At 34.0% G+C, this 16262-nt stretch overlaps 3 protein-coding genes across 4 annotated transcripts; 1 reads left to right on the top strand and 2 right to left on the bottom strand.

The window, feature by feature from the left end:
- Positions 1–8958: 8958 nt before the first annotated feature.
- On the bottom strand, positions 8959–9862 carry LOC111890007 (uncharacterized). Its single transcript, XM_023886166.1, has 2 exons — positions 9582–9862; positions 8959–9367 (listed from the first exon to the last, which is right to left on the bottom strand). The coding sequence occupies exons 1-2, from the start codon at positions 9860–9862 to the stop codon at positions 8959–8961; spliced, it is 690 nt and encodes a 229-aa protein (XP_023741934.1).
- Positions 9863–10293: 431 nt separating this feature from the next.
- LOC111890012 (cadmium-induced protein AS8) lies at positions 10294–15061 on the top strand. Of its 2 annotated transcripts, XM_042895874.2 has the most exons (4): positions 10294–10447; positions 10971–11217; positions 11770–11866; positions 13796–15061. In XM_042895874.2, the coding sequence occupies exons 1-4, from the start codon at positions 10445–10447 to the stop codon at positions 13800–13802; spliced, it is 354 nt and encodes a 117-aa protein (XP_042751808.1). In that variant the 5' UTR covers positions 10294–10444; the 3' UTR covers positions 13803–15061. The 2 variants fall into 2 exon arrangements, with proteins under 2 accessions (XP_042751808.1, XP_023741940.1); XM_023886172.3 differs by lacking the exon at positions 13796–15061 and having other exon boundaries at positions 10295–10447; positions 11770–12095.
- On the bottom strand, positions 12914–14724 carry LOC111890011 (growth-regulating factor 4). The gene is made up of 4 exons (XM_042895873.2): positions 14502–14724; positions 13609–14029; positions 13154–13533; positions 12914–13076 (listed from the first exon to the last, which is right to left on the bottom strand). Exons 1-4 carry the CDS (start codon positions 14722–14724, stop codon positions 13069–13071), a joined length of 1032 nt encoding a protein of 343 aa, XP_042751807.2. The 3' UTR covers positions 12914–13068.
- Positions 15062–16262: the final 1201 nt, after the last annotated feature.

The raw sequence follows: 16262 nt of genomic DNA, 5'->3' as shown, positions 1-16262 counted from the left end.
TGCATTTCTGACTGTTTTGGACCCATTCCCAAATCAACTACCATCCTCCACCATCTGACTCTCAATAGGCCGACTATACCTCTCTCCAAGCATCGAGGACGATGCTTATTTAAGCTTGGGGAGGGGCATCCATCCATGCATAAATCCTGTTGCATGTAGTTTTGTACATATTGCATTGCATTGCATTATTTTTCTTTGTTATTTTTTACAAAAAATTTCAAAAACCAAAAAGATTTTCTTTCTACTCTATTTTTATTATACTTTTTGCATTTTGCATCTAAATTTTTGCATTTTCATTTAACTTGAAAAAAAAAAGTAAAAGTAAAATTTTTTGATCCAATTCCAAGCAGCCAAATCTTCTCAAAATAGTTGAGATGGTAAGTGAGTTGTGTGCCTTGAGATTTTACTTGCTCTTTTTATTAAAAAAAATCTAAAAGCAAGTTAATCACACGAGCACATCTCCCGAAGCTACTTGTGCAAAGCAGAAAATGAGAAGATTGTCAACACTGGAGCATATCAGCAGGTATGAGTCGATTCTTTGGGACATATGACTGGTCTTATGAGTAGTAATGCTCAATTGAACTTAAAATGCCAAATTCAAAAGTTCATATAAAGAATGCAAAATCTCAATGTCCCGCCTTCCAGCACTCTTAAAAGTCTTTTCTACTCATTCCTTTTTATATACCCTGCTTGAGGACATAGCTTTCAACTATACTTACGGGTTTTTGCATGTTAACATTTAGTCCCCCGAAAAATGTCTAGAAGTCCCTCACGGTAATAGACCGTGAGATGTCCCATAACAGAAAAGTCAAGGACGAAAATATAAAGAAATCGGCCAAATAAATAAATTAAGTATTATGTGTTAACTTAGTTATTTGTATTTATATAATAATAATAATGGATCTTAAAAAAAAAAAAAAAAAAAAAAAAAAAAAAAAAAAAAAAAAAAAAAAAAAAACTATTATTAAGTTAATCTGTGACCTTTGGGATTCGAACAAGTAAACTCTGAGGGGTGTTCTACACTTAATCACCTAAAGCTAAATTGTTTGGGATTGATTGGTTGAAAGTTCGTTACACGGGTTCCATAGAAAGTCATGAACTTAATAATAGCAAATAAAGCTAATCTGTGGCCTTTGAGGTTCGGGCAAGTAAACCCGAGGGATCTCTTTAAATCTAGCACACTAAGGTCATTTGATTTGGATGTGTTGGTTGAAAGCCTGTTACACGGATTTCAAAGAAAGCCATGAGCTTTATTTGTAAAAAAAAATGTAATTAGAAAGTTTATACATAGTTGTGTTTATAGTTTAATTAGATGTTGTGTTTAGGAAAAATACTTGGCTGTCAAAAGATTCCCTTGGACTTGGATTTGAATTTATGACATTGGACTGAATGTTAATTACTTCGACTGGTGTAAGTGGTTTGAAGTTTGTAACCAATCTGGATAAATATTCGGGAATTTTTAGAAAATATTTTTCAGAAAAAGATTGTTGTTAACCAACAAATAGTTGGAATCGGACATTGTTATATTTTATGAAACAAAGATGGTTGAGCATGTTTTGTCACATATAATTTCACGAGAGTAAGACCATAATTTTTTCCAAGAATTGACTTGATGATATCAAAAAGGAATAAGTGTTGTGATCTTTGATTCTGTTGAGTTGTACTAGGGAGTGGCCAAAGTCTTTGTCTCTATTATCATATAATATTTTGAGATTAAAGCCAAGTTAAATCAAGGCATGACAGGTATATTCTCAACTATGGTACAAAATAGGGTTAATTGGGTTGGATATATTTTTTCATATTGGTTTTGATTTCATGCATTAAGTTTCAAATAGTTTTAACTTTAATTTTCTTTTCTTCTATTCTATTTTATTTTCTCCGGTTTAAATTTTCTTGTTCTTTCTTGAGGACAAGAAAGGTTTAAGCTTGGGGATATTTGTTAGGTGCATTTCATGTACCCATTTTGTAGCTTTATTTCATAAAAGTACATTGCATTTAGGCTTAAACTCATGCATTTTGCATGTTTTTCGGGATTTTTCATGAGGCAACTTCATTCAAATACTTTTGTGATATTTCCGGGAATTTTGGAGGTAGGATATTGTTGGAGGAGGTAAATAAGAGTTACGGACAAAATTTTGGGACTTGCGGAGCACCGATGAGCAATATATCAAAGAAACGAAGATTTTGGCTTTACAGACGTTTACACGGCCGTGTAAATGGAAGCCTTGCGTTTACGCGGGCCGTGTAAACGTAGATTTCTGCACAGTATATTTTTGTGTTTACGCGGGCCGTGTAAATGACAGTGTTAATTTACGCGGGCCGTGTAAACGTAAATGCGGGTTTTAAAGCAGTTTTTCACCATTCTTAAAGGGAGGAACCAACTTTTTACTTGAAGGTGTCGATTTTGGGAGCAAAGAAGACGATTTTCTAGAGGATTTTGGAATTGATTAACACTTGGGAACATTTGATTTCATTTTGTAAGAACTTTAATTTCATTTTCTAGATTTGTGATCTTGTTCTAGTCATGAGTGGCTAGAACCCTAGTTTCTCCAACTTCATGTCTTGACTTTTTAGTTGTGATTTCAATCATGTGATTTGATGTTTGCTTCTAATTCCTACCTAGTGAATTTGATTTTGTTTCAATTGAATGTTTGATTCTAATTGTGATTCTTATTGGCCATTTGAATTAGGGTTAGGTCATTCAAGTTATCAAATTGCAAAATCCGTAATTGTTTTGTGAATTGAACTAAGTAACAAACACTAAATTGATTTCCATTGAATGGATTTAGTGTAAATCTTATTCACATACACTTTTACACTCCCGAGCTTATGAGGAGTATTGGGTGTTGTTGGGAACATTCACATAAAGCTTCATGCAATCTTCCAATCTAATTCTAAGAGCTTTTTTAGATTAGGTTAGTAAGGTTAGGATTAATCAAAGAGCTTGTTTTGGTTAATTATTGTGGTGAATGGAAAGTGTTAGAGCTTGTTAACACTTTCAAGTACCAACTTAGGTGGAATTGAGTAGATATCATTTCATCCTTGGAATCACAATGTTAAATTGTCTTGCATAGAGTTGGAGTTCTCACAAATCCTGAATTTGTTTCATTTAATTGATCATTTAGTTATTGCTTTATCCTCTTGTTTAAATCCTTGCATACCAACCCCCCATTTATGTGACCATTATTGTACCTTCCGCAAAAAGGTATAAACACTTGTCCCGTGTCTCTGTGGATCGACCCTGCTTACCTTGTACTACATTATTAGTTCATAGTAGTAGTGTTTAAGGAGTCATTTGTACCCTTTATTTGTTGGGTTTGACACGCCTAACAAATTGGCGCCGTTGCCGGGGACACGGTGTTACTAATTGTTTATGCCAAGCATTTTGTGAGCAGGTGCTTTAAACAAAAAAAAAAAAGTCAGGTAGAAGATAAGTTTTCAATTGAAGGAAGTGACGAGAAGGTTAATGTGTTGTAAAGGCTCACCTACTTAGAACAAAGCACATTCAGGGGCCAAGTCGAGCCAACGACTTAAAACAATGGCAGCTAACCGGGAGGCAACCCGGGGTTTTTTTTTTCCTTTATTTTAAAACTTTTTAGTCGTTGGTAAATTTTAAGTTTTTGTTAATGTCCCAAATGGTTTTAAACTTATTTTTTATGCCTAGAAAATGAATCTCCGGCTCCAAAAATACTCCACGGATAGCTTGGGGAGGATGAAGAGGAGGTTCACACCACAATTGTGGGGCACCAAGAACGATTTGGTAAATTCTTTCCATATCTTTAATCGTTCATATTTTACTTAAAATTCAATTGGTGTGCATTTCTGACTGTTTTGGACCCATTCCCAAATCAACTACCATCCTCCACCATCTGACTCTCAATAGGCCGACTATACCTCTCTCCAAGCATCGAGGACGATGCTTATTTAAGCTTGGGGAGGGGCATCCATCCATGCATAAATCCTGTTGCATGTAGTTTTGTACATATTGCATTGCATTGCATTATTTTTCTTTGTTATTTTTTACAAAAAATTTCAAAAACCAAAAAGATTTTCTTTCTACTCTATTTTTATTATACTTTTTGCATTTTGCATCTAAATTTTTGCATTTTCATTTAACTTGAAAAAAAAAAGTAAAAGTAAAATTTTTTGATCCAATTCCAAGCAGCCAAATCTTCTCAAAATAGTTGAGATGGTAAGTGAGTTGTGTGCCTTGAGATTTTACTTGCTCTTTTTATTAAAAAAAAATCTAAAAGCAAGTTAATCACACGAGCACATCTCCCGAAGCTACTTGTGCAAAGCAGAAAATGAGAAGATTGTCAACACTGGAGCATAACAGCAGGTATGAGTCGATTCTTTGGGACATATGACTGGTCTTATGAGTAGTAATGCTCAATTGAACTTAAAATGCCAAATTCAAAAGTTCATATAAAGAATGCAAAATCTCAATGTCCCGCCTTCCAGCGCTCTTAAAAGTCTTTTCTACTCATTCCTTTTTATATACCCTGCTTGAGGACATAGCTTTCAACTATACTTACGGGTTTTTGCATGTTAACATTTAGTCCCCCGAAAAATGTCTAGAAGTCCCTCACGGTAATAGACCGTGAGATGTCCCATAACAGAAAAGTCAAGGACGAAAATATAAAGAAATCGGCCAAATAAATAAATTTAGTATTATGTGTTAACTTAGTTATTTGTATTTATATAATAATAATCATGGATCTTAAAAAAAAAAAAAAAAAAAAAAAAAAAAAAAAAAAAAAAAAAAAAACTATTATTAAGTTAATCTGTGACCTTTGGGATTCGAACAAGTAAACTCTGAGGGGTGTTCTACACTTAATCACCTAAAGCTAAATTGTTTGGGATTGATTGGTTGAAAGTTCGCTACACGGGTTCCATAGAAAGTCATGAACTTAATAATAGCAAATAAAGCTAATCTGTGGCCTTTGAGGTTCGGGCAAGTAAACCCGAGGGATCTCTTTAAATCTAGCACACTAAGGTCATTTGATTTGGATGTGTTGGTTGAAAGCCTGTTACACGGATTTCAAAGAAAGCCATGAGCTTTATTTGTAAAAAAAAATGTAATTAGAAAGTTTATACATAGTTGTGTTTATAGTTTAATTAGATGTTGTGTTTAGGAAAAATACTTGGCTGTCAAAAGATTCCCTTGGACTTGGATTTGAATTTATGACATTGGACTGAATGTTAATTACTTCGACTGGTGTAAGTGGTTTGAAGTTTGTAACCAATCTGGATAAATATTCGGGAATTTTTAGAAAATATGTTTCAGAAAAAGATTGTTGTTAACCAACAAATAGTTGGAATCGGACATTGTTATATTTTATGAAACAAAGATGGTTGAGCATGTTTTGTCACATATAATTTCACGAGAGTAAGACCATAATTTTTTCCAAGAATTGACTTGATGATATCAAAAAGGAATAAGTGTTGTGATCTTTGATTCTGTTGAGTTGTACTAGGGAGTGGCCAAAGTCTTTGTCTCTATTATCATATAATATTTTGAGATTAAAGCCAAGTTAAATCAAGGCATGACAGGTATATTCTCAACTATGGTACAAAATAGGGTTAATTTGGTTGGATATATTTTTTCATATTGGTTTTGATTTCATGCATTAAGTTTCAAATAGTTTTAACTTTAATTTTCTTTTCTTCTATTCTATTTTATTTTCTCCGGTTTAAATTTTCTTGTTCTTTCTTGAGGACAAGAAAGGTTTAAGCTTGGGGATATTTGTTAGGTGCATTTCATGTACCCATTTTGTAGCTTTATTTCATAAAAGTACATTGCATTTAGGCTTAAACTCATGCATTTTGCATGTTTTTCGGGATTTTTCATGAGGCAACTTCATTCAAATACTTTTGTGATATTTCCGGGAATTTTGGAGGTAGGATATTGTTGGAGGAGGTAAATAAGAGTTACGGACAAAATTTTGGGACTTGCGGAGCACCGATGAGCAATATATCAAAGAAACGAAGATTTTGGCTTTACAGACGTTTACACGGCCGTGTAAATGGAAGCCTTGCGTTTACGCGGGCCGTGTAAACGTAGATTTCTGCACAGTATATTTTTGTGTTTACGCGGGCCATGTAAATGACAGTGTTAATTTACGCGGGCCGTGTAAACGTAAATGCGGGTTTTAAAGCAGTTTTTCACCATTCTTAAAGGGAGGAACCAACTTTTTACTTGAAGGTGTCGATTTTGGGAGCAAAGAAGACGTTTTTCTAGAGGATTTTGGAGTTGATTAACACTTGGGAACATTTGATTTCATTTTGTAAGAACTTTAATTTCATTTTCTAGATTTGTGATCTTGTTCTAGTCATGAGTGGCTAGAACCCTAGTTTCTCCAACTTCATGTCTTGACTTTTTAGTTGTGATTTCAATCATGTGATTTGATGTTTGCTTCTAATTCCTACCTAGTGAATTTGATTTTGTTTCAATTGAATGTTTGATTCTAATTGTGATTCTTATTGGCCATTTGAATTAGGGTTAGGTCATTCAAGTTATCAAATTGCAAAATCCGTAATTGTTTTGTGAATTGAACTAAGTAACAAACACTAAATTGATTTCCATTGAATGGATTTAGTGTAAATCTTATTCACATACACTTTTACACTCTCGAGCTTATGAGGAGTATTGGGTGTTGTTGGGAACATTCACATAAAGCTTCATGCAATCTTCCAATCTAATTCTAAGAGCTTTTTTAGATTAGGTTAGTAAGGTTAGGATTAATCAAAGAGCTTGTTTTGGTTAATTATTGTGGTGAATGGAAAGTGTTAGAGCTTGTTAACACTTTCAAGTACCAACTTAGGTGGAATTGAGTAGATATCATTTCATCCTTGGAATCACAATGTTAAATTGTCTTGCATAGAGTTGGAGTTCTCACAAATCCTGAATTTGTTTCATTTAATTGATCATTTAGTTATTGCTTTATCCTCTTGTTTAAATCCTTGCATACCAACCCCCCATTTATGTGACCATTATTGTACCTTCCGCAAAAAGGTATAAACACTTGTCCCGTGTCTCTGTGGATCGACCCTGCTTACCTTGTACTACATTATTAGTTCATAGTAGTAGTGTTTAAGGAGTCATTTGTACCCTTTATTTGTTGGGTTTGACACGCCTAACAGATGGATCATAAGATAGGGAGTAATTCCTGATGAGAGTACCCGGTAATGTAGTAGGATGTTGTAACACCCCAAAAATCAAGGACAAAAATTTCATTTTAATATCATTAAAACACTTTAGTAACTTTGTTCAAGACATTGAAAAACATTTCAAATAAAAATACAAATGCCAGAGTCTAATCCCAAAGATCACGTATTGCGGAAAACACGAGTGTATGCGATGCGATCATCCCGAGCTCCGTCATTTGAAAATTGGAGTACCTGAAACAAAAACTAAAAACCGTAAACACAAAGCTTAGTGATTTCCCCAAATACCACATACCATACATAGCAAACATACTACCAAACATATATGGGTGCTCGACCTACCTTGTCAGACATACATGGGTGCCTGACCTACCCTCCAGTTTATTTCAACCAGTTATGGGCTCTATTTCACCCCTACCACTACCACATAATATCATACATAACGTATGTCAGGCATATGTGGGTGCCCGACCTACCCTCTATAACAAATTTCTTTAGTAAACTAAACTAAATACCCAATATCCTTGCTAATCTTTAACTCGTGATTAAAAAAATGATATATATATATATATATATATATATATATATATATATATATATATATATATATATATTATCAATTTATAACAGAGGTGATCAATACTATATTATGTTCACCCTTTTATATATATATATATATATATATATATATATATATATATATATATATATATATATATATATATATATATATATATATAAAAATGTATAACACGTTTTATATTTTATTAGATCCATTATAAAACACTTATTTTCACAAAAAAAAAAAAAAAAAAAAAAAAAAGTAAACAAACAAACGCAAAATGCTAAGGCTGTTGGGTGTGGGCAACATATTATTACATGTTACCACACTCAAAATGTGTCATATCACCATCCTAGTTATACATGAGTGTTTTAACACCTAAGGTGGAAATAGGCAAAACCAAATAACATGTAATAACACACATTCTTTTCTATTTTATTTTTTTTTTATTTTATTTTATGTTTTTAGTTTCTATATTTCCAATTTCTTTTTTTTATTACCATATAAATTAAATCATAAATTAAAAATGACATTTAAAAAGTAAAAATAAAAATTTAAATCCTAAATTAAAAACAACATAAAAAATTATAACTAAGGATAAAAGCATATTTAAAAACCTAAAATCCAATTAAAAAAAGGGACGGAACAAATTACATTTTCGATCTAAATTATTCAAGTTCAGTGCCATCATAGATATGATCTGTCAAATCTTGTCGAAGTTATTTGTGTTTTTGTTGGTCTTAAATATCAACGACTCTTTGTAAGTATTATGTTGTCACTGGTTGAAATTGAATGTGTCTAGGTTCCGTATACGAATACTCCGCAATGTTTCATCCTTTATCTTCAATCACAATGTTATGTATAATGATACATGCATACATAATATCTCGTAGAGTGTCCAACTCATATGTTCGTGTTGCATGTTTAACTATGTGTCATTTTGCTTTCAGAACTTTGAAAGCACGTTCCACGTCCTTACGTGCTCCTTCTTGTATTCTCTTGAAAACTTTGTCTCTTGGTTCTATCGGGTGTCGAAACGCCTTCAAAAACATGGAATATGGTGGGTATATTCCATCCGTGAGGTAATACCCGAACTTATACTCATGGTCATTTACTATGAAAGGAGCATCTTGTGCATTTCCTATCAAAAGGTCCTGAAATATGGGTGACTGATCAAGTACATTTACGTCGTTGTTAGAACCCGCAACTCCGAAAAAAGCATGTCAAATCTATAAGTCTTGTGACGCAATAGCCTCTATTACTAATGAAGGCAATCCAAGATGATCACTTGTGTATTGACCTTTCCACGCCACAAGACAATTTCTCCATATCCACTTTGTGCAATCAATGCTTCCAAGCATTCCTGGAAAACCGTGTCGTTCTTCATACGCCGTATATAGTTGTTGCATGTCATTCCATGAAGGTTTGCGCAAGTATATGTCACCGAATGTTTTGATAACACCTCTCACCGATCTATATAAACTTTCTCGTGCAGTTCGTTCTGACATTCTCATATAGTCATCAACAGAATCGGACGATTCCCCCACAGCCATAAGCGTGACTACAGCAACACATTTTTGCAACCCTGTAAAACCTCGTTTACCTCTCGCATCATACCTCATGTGGAAATATTCATACCTAAACATATATTAAAATTTTAAAACATTTATTTAATAATCTAAAGAACGTATATTTAATTTTTAAAACAATTATTTAATAATATAAAGAACATATATTTAATTTTTAAAACAATTATTTAATAATCTAAAAAACATATATTTAATTTTTAAAAAAATATTTAATAATCTAAAGAACCTATATTTAATTTTTGAAACAACTGTAATTACGGTACCTGTTTTCCATTACATTGGCTATCCGTTGAAACACATTTATCTGCAAATGAAACCTTCTTTTAAAATCGTTAGGTTGGTAGACACAATTATCCGCAAAATATTTGTGTACTAGACGTCTATGCTCATCTTCACGATCTCTGTTCAACGCTGCACGTCTGATCAGTATTGGAGTTGGCGCTAGCGGTATTATGTCGGTAACATATCGATACATCATATCCACGAGCATATCATCCTCATCGATATTATGATTGTATGGATGGAACGGATCAACATGTTCCATTTTTTAATTAAATAGAATATTAAAAAACAAAATGAAATTGAAAGAATTAGTGATTGTTGAAAGAGTTTGTTGAGTTTTATAGGTAAAATGAAAATAATTTTTTGTGTATTTATAATAATAAGGAATTTTTTTTTTTAATTTGTGACTGTTTGCAAACGGTCGAAAATATGATCGTTCCAATAAAAAAAACCTTGTTTTCTTCCGTTACCAGTGTAACGTGTCTTGTCATAACGCCCAAAAACGCAAATGGGGGACGGTGTAGAGGGCATCATAACACCGTTCTTTTTGTTCCACGTCAGAAAAACATCATTAGGTGTTGCCCGCTCCATGTAGTTTAAGATAAATGTGATAAAATTATGTTGTTTAACGGAATTAATCAAGAAATATTGTGTTTAAAAGAATAATGTAGAAACTTTTGTGCTCTTTTTGTAAAGCCTAAAAAGAATAAAATCGAAATCCTATGGACTAAACAAAGCCGCGCGCACCAGAAGATAGAACAGTGTTGTCTCTGCTGCCCTAGCGATTCGGGTACCTCGCGAGTTCTCGCTACTTCGATTATCACCATTTCTCTTCAATTTGTTCATGGTAATTCACTAATTCTTTTGTTTTATGATAATTCACCATTGATATACTTCAGTTGTTGTGTTGATTAGATAGATAGACTTTGAATAATTACAATTTTTAGCCCAATTATGAGTCCGAGTGGTTCTTCAAAAAGGGAACTGCCAAGTTTATTTCTTTTAGGGATATTTCAAACAATTCCCTGCTAAGATCGTTGATGCAAATGTGTTTTTATGAGCTCAATTTCGCTGCATACCAAATGAATCTTGTAAATCATATATTTTGATTTCAGTGGTATCCCAACTACGATTCCACCATCGAAGCTTCGACTCTAAAGCTACTTTGAACACATTTTTTGCTTCACTAACGAGCTACTTTTATTGATTTGTTTATTATAATTTATAACATCATACTTACATTTCTTTCTATTATAAGTTTATAACCCATTCATACATACCTACCTACACTTAACGCATGAGTAAATACTAATGATGAGATTAGTTGATAATATTAGTTATTTGAAATCTTTAATTAGTGGTAGTTGCAGGTATTAATGATTATAAAGGGGTTGTTTAGAAGGTATGAGAGATGGAATCCTGTGCATCCTACATCGGGAGCTTTTTGGGGCATGGGAATAGGTGTTGGGTGTGGCATTGGATGGGGCCCGGGGTTTGGCCCTGATGTCATTGGATATGTTGGTGCCGGTTGTGGAGTCGGATTTAGTGTCGGAATCACTCTTGCCGGAGTCGGAATAGGTCTTCCTGCTAATCGCATCCTCAAAGTTCCTTTTAGTGGTATGCTTTCTCATCTTTTCCCAAATCCAAATACTTCCTTTTATATTTGTCACCTTATCGGCCGGCCACTGTATACATCTCACATGATGTTGTTGGAGCATAACCCTCATGGGCATGTGTCTGACATGATGTTGTTAGAGCATAACTCCGGTGGGCCACTGTGTGTACCTGATATACATCTCACATGATGCTGTTAGAGCATAACCCTCGTGGGCATGTGTCTGACATGATGTTGTTAGAGCATAACTCTGGTCGGTCACCGTGTACCTGATATACATCTCATTTGATGTTGTTAGAACATAACCCTCGTGGGCATGTGTCTAATGTGATGTTGTTAGAGCATAACTCCGGTGGGCCACTGTGTACCTGATATACATTTCACATGATGCTGTTAGAGCATAACCCTCGTGGGCATGTGTCTGACGTGATGTTGTTAGAGCATAACTCCGGTGGGCCACTGTATACCTGATATACATCTCACATGATGATACTGTTAAGTTAGCTCAGAGATTTAAATAATGACCCTTAATAACTTGGCATGCTCGTTTACAGCTTTTATGGCCACAAGAAGCGGTGCAATGGACTTTGCTCGATCTAATGGTCTTCTTGGGACAAGCAGTGCTAACGATGATATATCGGGCATGGAAAGGTGGGTGTCTAACTTCAACCATGAACAATCGGTAGACAAAAGGGTAAAATTTTTGGGTATGAATAGATTTATGTCTTCTCAAGCTAAGTTAGTTTTAGGTTATTTTGATGAACTCAAAACTCGCGTTATTGATAATAAGAAAAATGCATAGGTGATATTTTTCTTGAAACATAAGATTAATTTGCAAAATAATCACAATTTTTTCTTGTGTGTTATTTTTGGAAAACAAGTGTTGTCTTTTACTAGCTTCTATATGTAATTCTAAAACAAGATTACTTTGAAATCTCTTCACCTTATAATTAGTCTTTCAGCAAGCCCACCAAATAAAATATAAAATCAATTTAAATCCGTTTAAGTTGAAAAGAACATTATCCTAAACCATTTTTTATTGAAATATGATAAAAAGAATGTGAGAAACTTAAATTATTGATTGTTTTTGTAACATATATATTCCTATCAAATAAAATTAACTTCTTTATTTATAAGTAATTTATAACTTATAGCCAAATGACACAAAAGACATTCTGTTTTTATTCTTTTTATTATTATTATTATTTTAGCACTGCTTTTTGTTTCTATTTTAATTTTAACATCGAATTTTCCAATTTTATTCGATGTTAATCTTTTTTCTTTGTTCAATGACATAAAACACACAACAAAACACACTATGTTTTATTTTTTTTTATATTGTATTTTCAACTCAACTTGGCCAACTTGGCAAACTAGGTACCTCAAGAGGGTTATGACTTATGATAAAATACTAAAAATGAACAAAATTGAAAAGCATGATATTCGATTTAAAACAAAACATAATACAATATCAAATTCGAAAAATAAAATCATTTGCTCTAAATTATAATTACAAATAACAAACTCTTTTCTTTTGTAGATTTTGTAAAGTAACAAAAAAACATATAATATTACTTTGATTTATATACAACAAAAAAAAATAAAAAATTTGACAACATTTATAACCAGAAACATAAAACATAAGTTGGGACGCAGTTTGTACATCATTTATAAAAATTCACTTCACCCAAGTAAATATACAATTTAAAATAGACCAACATTTATTCCAAAAAAAAAAGTTCTTAAAAAAACACATGTTGAACAACATTCCAAAGTAATTCAAAGATCAAATACACACATCAAACACAAACTTCATCTTTTACCACAACCCCACTTCATTATCACCTCCATTCTTACCCATCTTCACAAAACCAAAAACAAAACATCAGTATCAATAACAGTATCAGTATTAGTAACAGTATCAGTATTATTACGCACCATTAGAGGTACAATCACTTCGTGCAGTGTAATCATTAGTAGTTGACATGGACAACTGAGTGGTGGACCATGGTTCCCTAGCTTCGGGCCACTCATCGAAAAACGGGCGCATTGATTGTTGCTCATTTTTCACTTCAATTGGGGACCCGATTTTGCTTCCAAATAAGCAATGTTGTTGTTGTTGTTGTTGTTGTTGACTTGGCTTTGACATTGATATAGGGTCAACCACAGAGTCAAAATTAACCATGGATTTGGTTTGTAAGTAAGATTCGGTTCTTGATTCCATTAAAGAAGATGTGGGAATTTGGTTTGGGAGTAGACGCCATGTATTGGAAGTGTAATTTTGATCATCCACATCAACCGTTAGTGATTGATCATACCTAAGGGGTAAAATAGTCATTTAACATGAGTCTAACGTCCTAATCGAAATGATCTTTCAAAACAAAAAAACGTACCTAAAACTGTTGTTGTTGATTCCATATGCACTTCCATGAACCTGTAACTTTGACACATTGCTTCCGAAATCAAAACTACAAGAACTAGAAGTAGGATACAAGGATGAATTCTGGAAGCTTCCATTTCCAAGATTCTGGTAGCTTCTATTACCACCATTGCTTACAGTACTAACATTTGAAACTGCAGTTGTTGACAATGGCTGAGATGCAGATTGAGATTGAGATTGAGATTGAGATAGAGATTGAGATTGAGATTCCACAGGCTTTCTTGAACGGTTTCTACCACGATGCATATGGCGTTCACAGTATTTGGAGTCTGGATACGCGTCTTTTGAGCATCTCCATTTCTTCCCATCTGTTCTCCTACATCTCCCTGGCTCTGGATCAAATTTCTTCCCGTAGTATGAACAGTAGCTCAATGCTTCAAAAAGGTTAAGATTAGTCAGAATTACACAACAAGAAACTGAAATCAGATTCTGATTCAATCATCCGATTTAGATATATGATATTGGATGATTGTATTTCATATATATTGGAGATTGGGAGTATGTTTGGTGTTGTAGAATCAAATCGAAACTTATGAGAAGCTTTTGAAACTTCAACCTAATAGAAGATCGGGAAGAAGAGAAATGAAAGGAATAAAGGATAAATCTAAATCCGACTTCGTTAAACTTCAATACAGAAATCAGAAATGGATCTTATGTTGTACAGGGGTTGATTATCGAAAGCATTTAATGGAACAACTTGAATTTTGTAGCAAATCATAATCGATTTCCCCAATCTGAAAAGCAAAACCTTTGAAATCGAAAGTCAAAGTCGAGGGTATCTATCGAAACAAAGTCGTTGAGTAAAAACTGAGAACGTAAACATGATTCGGAGATTTGTGAACTTACAAGTAGGATTAGTGAAGAACCTAGCAGATAAAGCTTCGAGGCTTCTTCTAATTGGAACAACGAGATCATAAGGTACAGGAACTCCTGCGACTAAGTATTTGTATATCAGAGCTTGATGTTCCAGCTCCTGCCACTGCACCGGCGTGAACGGCGGACGATATCCAGATATTCCACCGCCACCGCCACCGCCGCCCGCTACCGCCACTGTCGTGCTGCCACTCATCTCCTTTACTGTGTTGTCGTTTTTCAAGGAAAATTAACTGCAACAAAACTGCAGATATGTTTATATAAATGTTGCAGGGAACATATACGTGTATGGATGGGGAGAGAGAGAGAGAGAGAGAGAGAGAGAGAGAGAGAGGGGGGTTACCTTTGAAGGGGCAGATCTAGGGTTTGGCCATGCGTGGTAAGAAAGGAATTAGGATGTGGGGATGAAATGGTTGGCATGAGCATTCATTTACATATTCTTTTTATTTTCTTACTTTCTTTGAAGATAAACATTACTTTCTTTGAAAACATTTGAGGATTTATATGTATATGATTATTCATTTATTGTTTGATTATTGTGTTAAATTGAAGAGAAATTAAATTGCATCTTACTTTTTATATCTATAAATATTTCTACCCACTAACATTATGACATGTGTCAACATTTTATATTTACTTAACTATCTTATGAAGATGTATTAAATAAAATTAAGACAAAATTGCAAAAATGGTTCCTGTGGTATGTATTTTTTTTGAGATTTAGTCCAAACCCCGACTTTTTTGGGTTGATGGTCCTTTTGAACTAGTTTGCTTGTAGTTTTGGTCCCTGTCCAAACTAAAAAGATTATTATACCCTTAATGAATTTATTTTTTATTTTTCTTTCACTTTTTAATATTATTATTATTAAATATAAAAGCGGGCCTACTTATCTCTCTCTCTCTCTCTCTCTCTCTCTCTCTCTCTCCACCATATACCTTCATCTTTTTTCTTTTTACCAGGACCAATTCATCTTCTTTGCATCTTCCTTCTTAATTAAAATTCCACACCCACCCACTGAGTTATCACTACAACCGCCACCAGATCATGTCCACAGATCTATAGTGACGCCAAGATCTCCTTGCAATCGGACTGAGATCTTTGAAAATCAAGCTTCCAACATCTCCACCATTGTTGGATTGAACATCTAAGGAAGCATGCGCAATTCAATTAGAGGGTGAAAAGGTGGAGGAGTGTCGTATGTAGACAACAATTGGGGCTCTCAATTTTTCTTTTTCCCCGTCACAAATCCATACACTTGATCGAACCTCCTTCCATATTTCTTCTTCTCGTATCAAAGCTAAGCCACCCCATCATCCCTTCCTAGTTCTTTCTTCCAATCCCATCAGTGCTTCCACTTCTACCGATGACCTTTGCTACCTTTCCACCGACGACCTCCGCCTTCCTTTCACTGAATGCTTCTGATCAACATGTTTCTTTTTGTACTTATTCCAATTGTAAGCCTTTTTATCTTCTGTTGTTTCAAGATCTGGTGTGGTATATGATAAACATATCTCAATGATCCTCTTTTTCTTATTTGATTTTGAATGAGAAGATGGGATAGAGATGGAGATTCGATGTCTCTTTCTTCTTTCTTTGTAAAATTGATAAGCAGGTCTCAAGTTGTAGGTATAAGATGATGATAGGGGTTGATTTCCTTAGGATTCGAGTTGCAATGGGTATTAATTGTGGCGCCGATGGTGGTCCACATTTTCGGTGGTGATGCAGAGGGAGAG

The sequence above is a fragment of the Lactuca sativa genome, chromosome 6 (genome assembly GCF_002870075.4).
Source record: "Lactuca sativa cultivar Salinas chromosome 6, Lsat_Salinas_v11, whole genome shotgun sequence".
NCBI classification, from domain to species: Eukaryota; Viridiplantae; Streptophyta; class Magnoliopsida; order Asterales; family Asteraceae; genus Lactuca; species Lactuca sativa.
The sequence above is the reverse complement of the archived record's forward strand: the minus strand, read 5'-3'. Positions and strand labels throughout refer to the sequence as shown.

What these genes read in the sequence shown, in the direction of transcription:
- LOC111890007 (XM_023886166.1), bottom strand. Translation starts at nt 9,862, where the DNA reads ATGGAACATGTTGATCCGTTCCATCCATACAATCATAATATCGATGAG. An exon ending in GCCAATGTAATGGAAAACAG is followed by an intron (nt 9,368 to 9,581) that starts GTACCGTAATTA and finishes ATATATGTTTAG; the next exon opens with GTATGAATATTTCCACATGA.
- LOC111890012 (XM_023886172.3), top strand. An exon ending in CCTCAAAGTTCCTTTTAGTG is followed by an intron (nt 11,218 to 11,769) that starts GTATGCTTTCTC and finishes GCTCGTTTACAG; the next exon opens with CTTTTATGGCCACAAGAAGC.
- LOC111890011 (XM_042895873.2), bottom strand. Translation starts at nt 14,724, where the DNA reads ATGAGTGGCAGCACGACAGTGGCGGTAGCGGGCGGCGGTGGCGGTGGC. An exon ending in GTTCTTCACTAATCCTACTT is followed by an intron (nt 14,030 to 14,501) that starts GTAAGTTCACAA and finishes ACCTTTTTGAAG; the next exon opens with CATTGAGCTACTGTTCATAC. An exon ending in ATCAACAACAACAGTTTTAG is followed by an intron (nt 13,534 to 13,608) that starts GTACGTTTTTTT and finishes TTTACCCCTTAG; the next exon opens with GTATGATCAATCACTAACGG.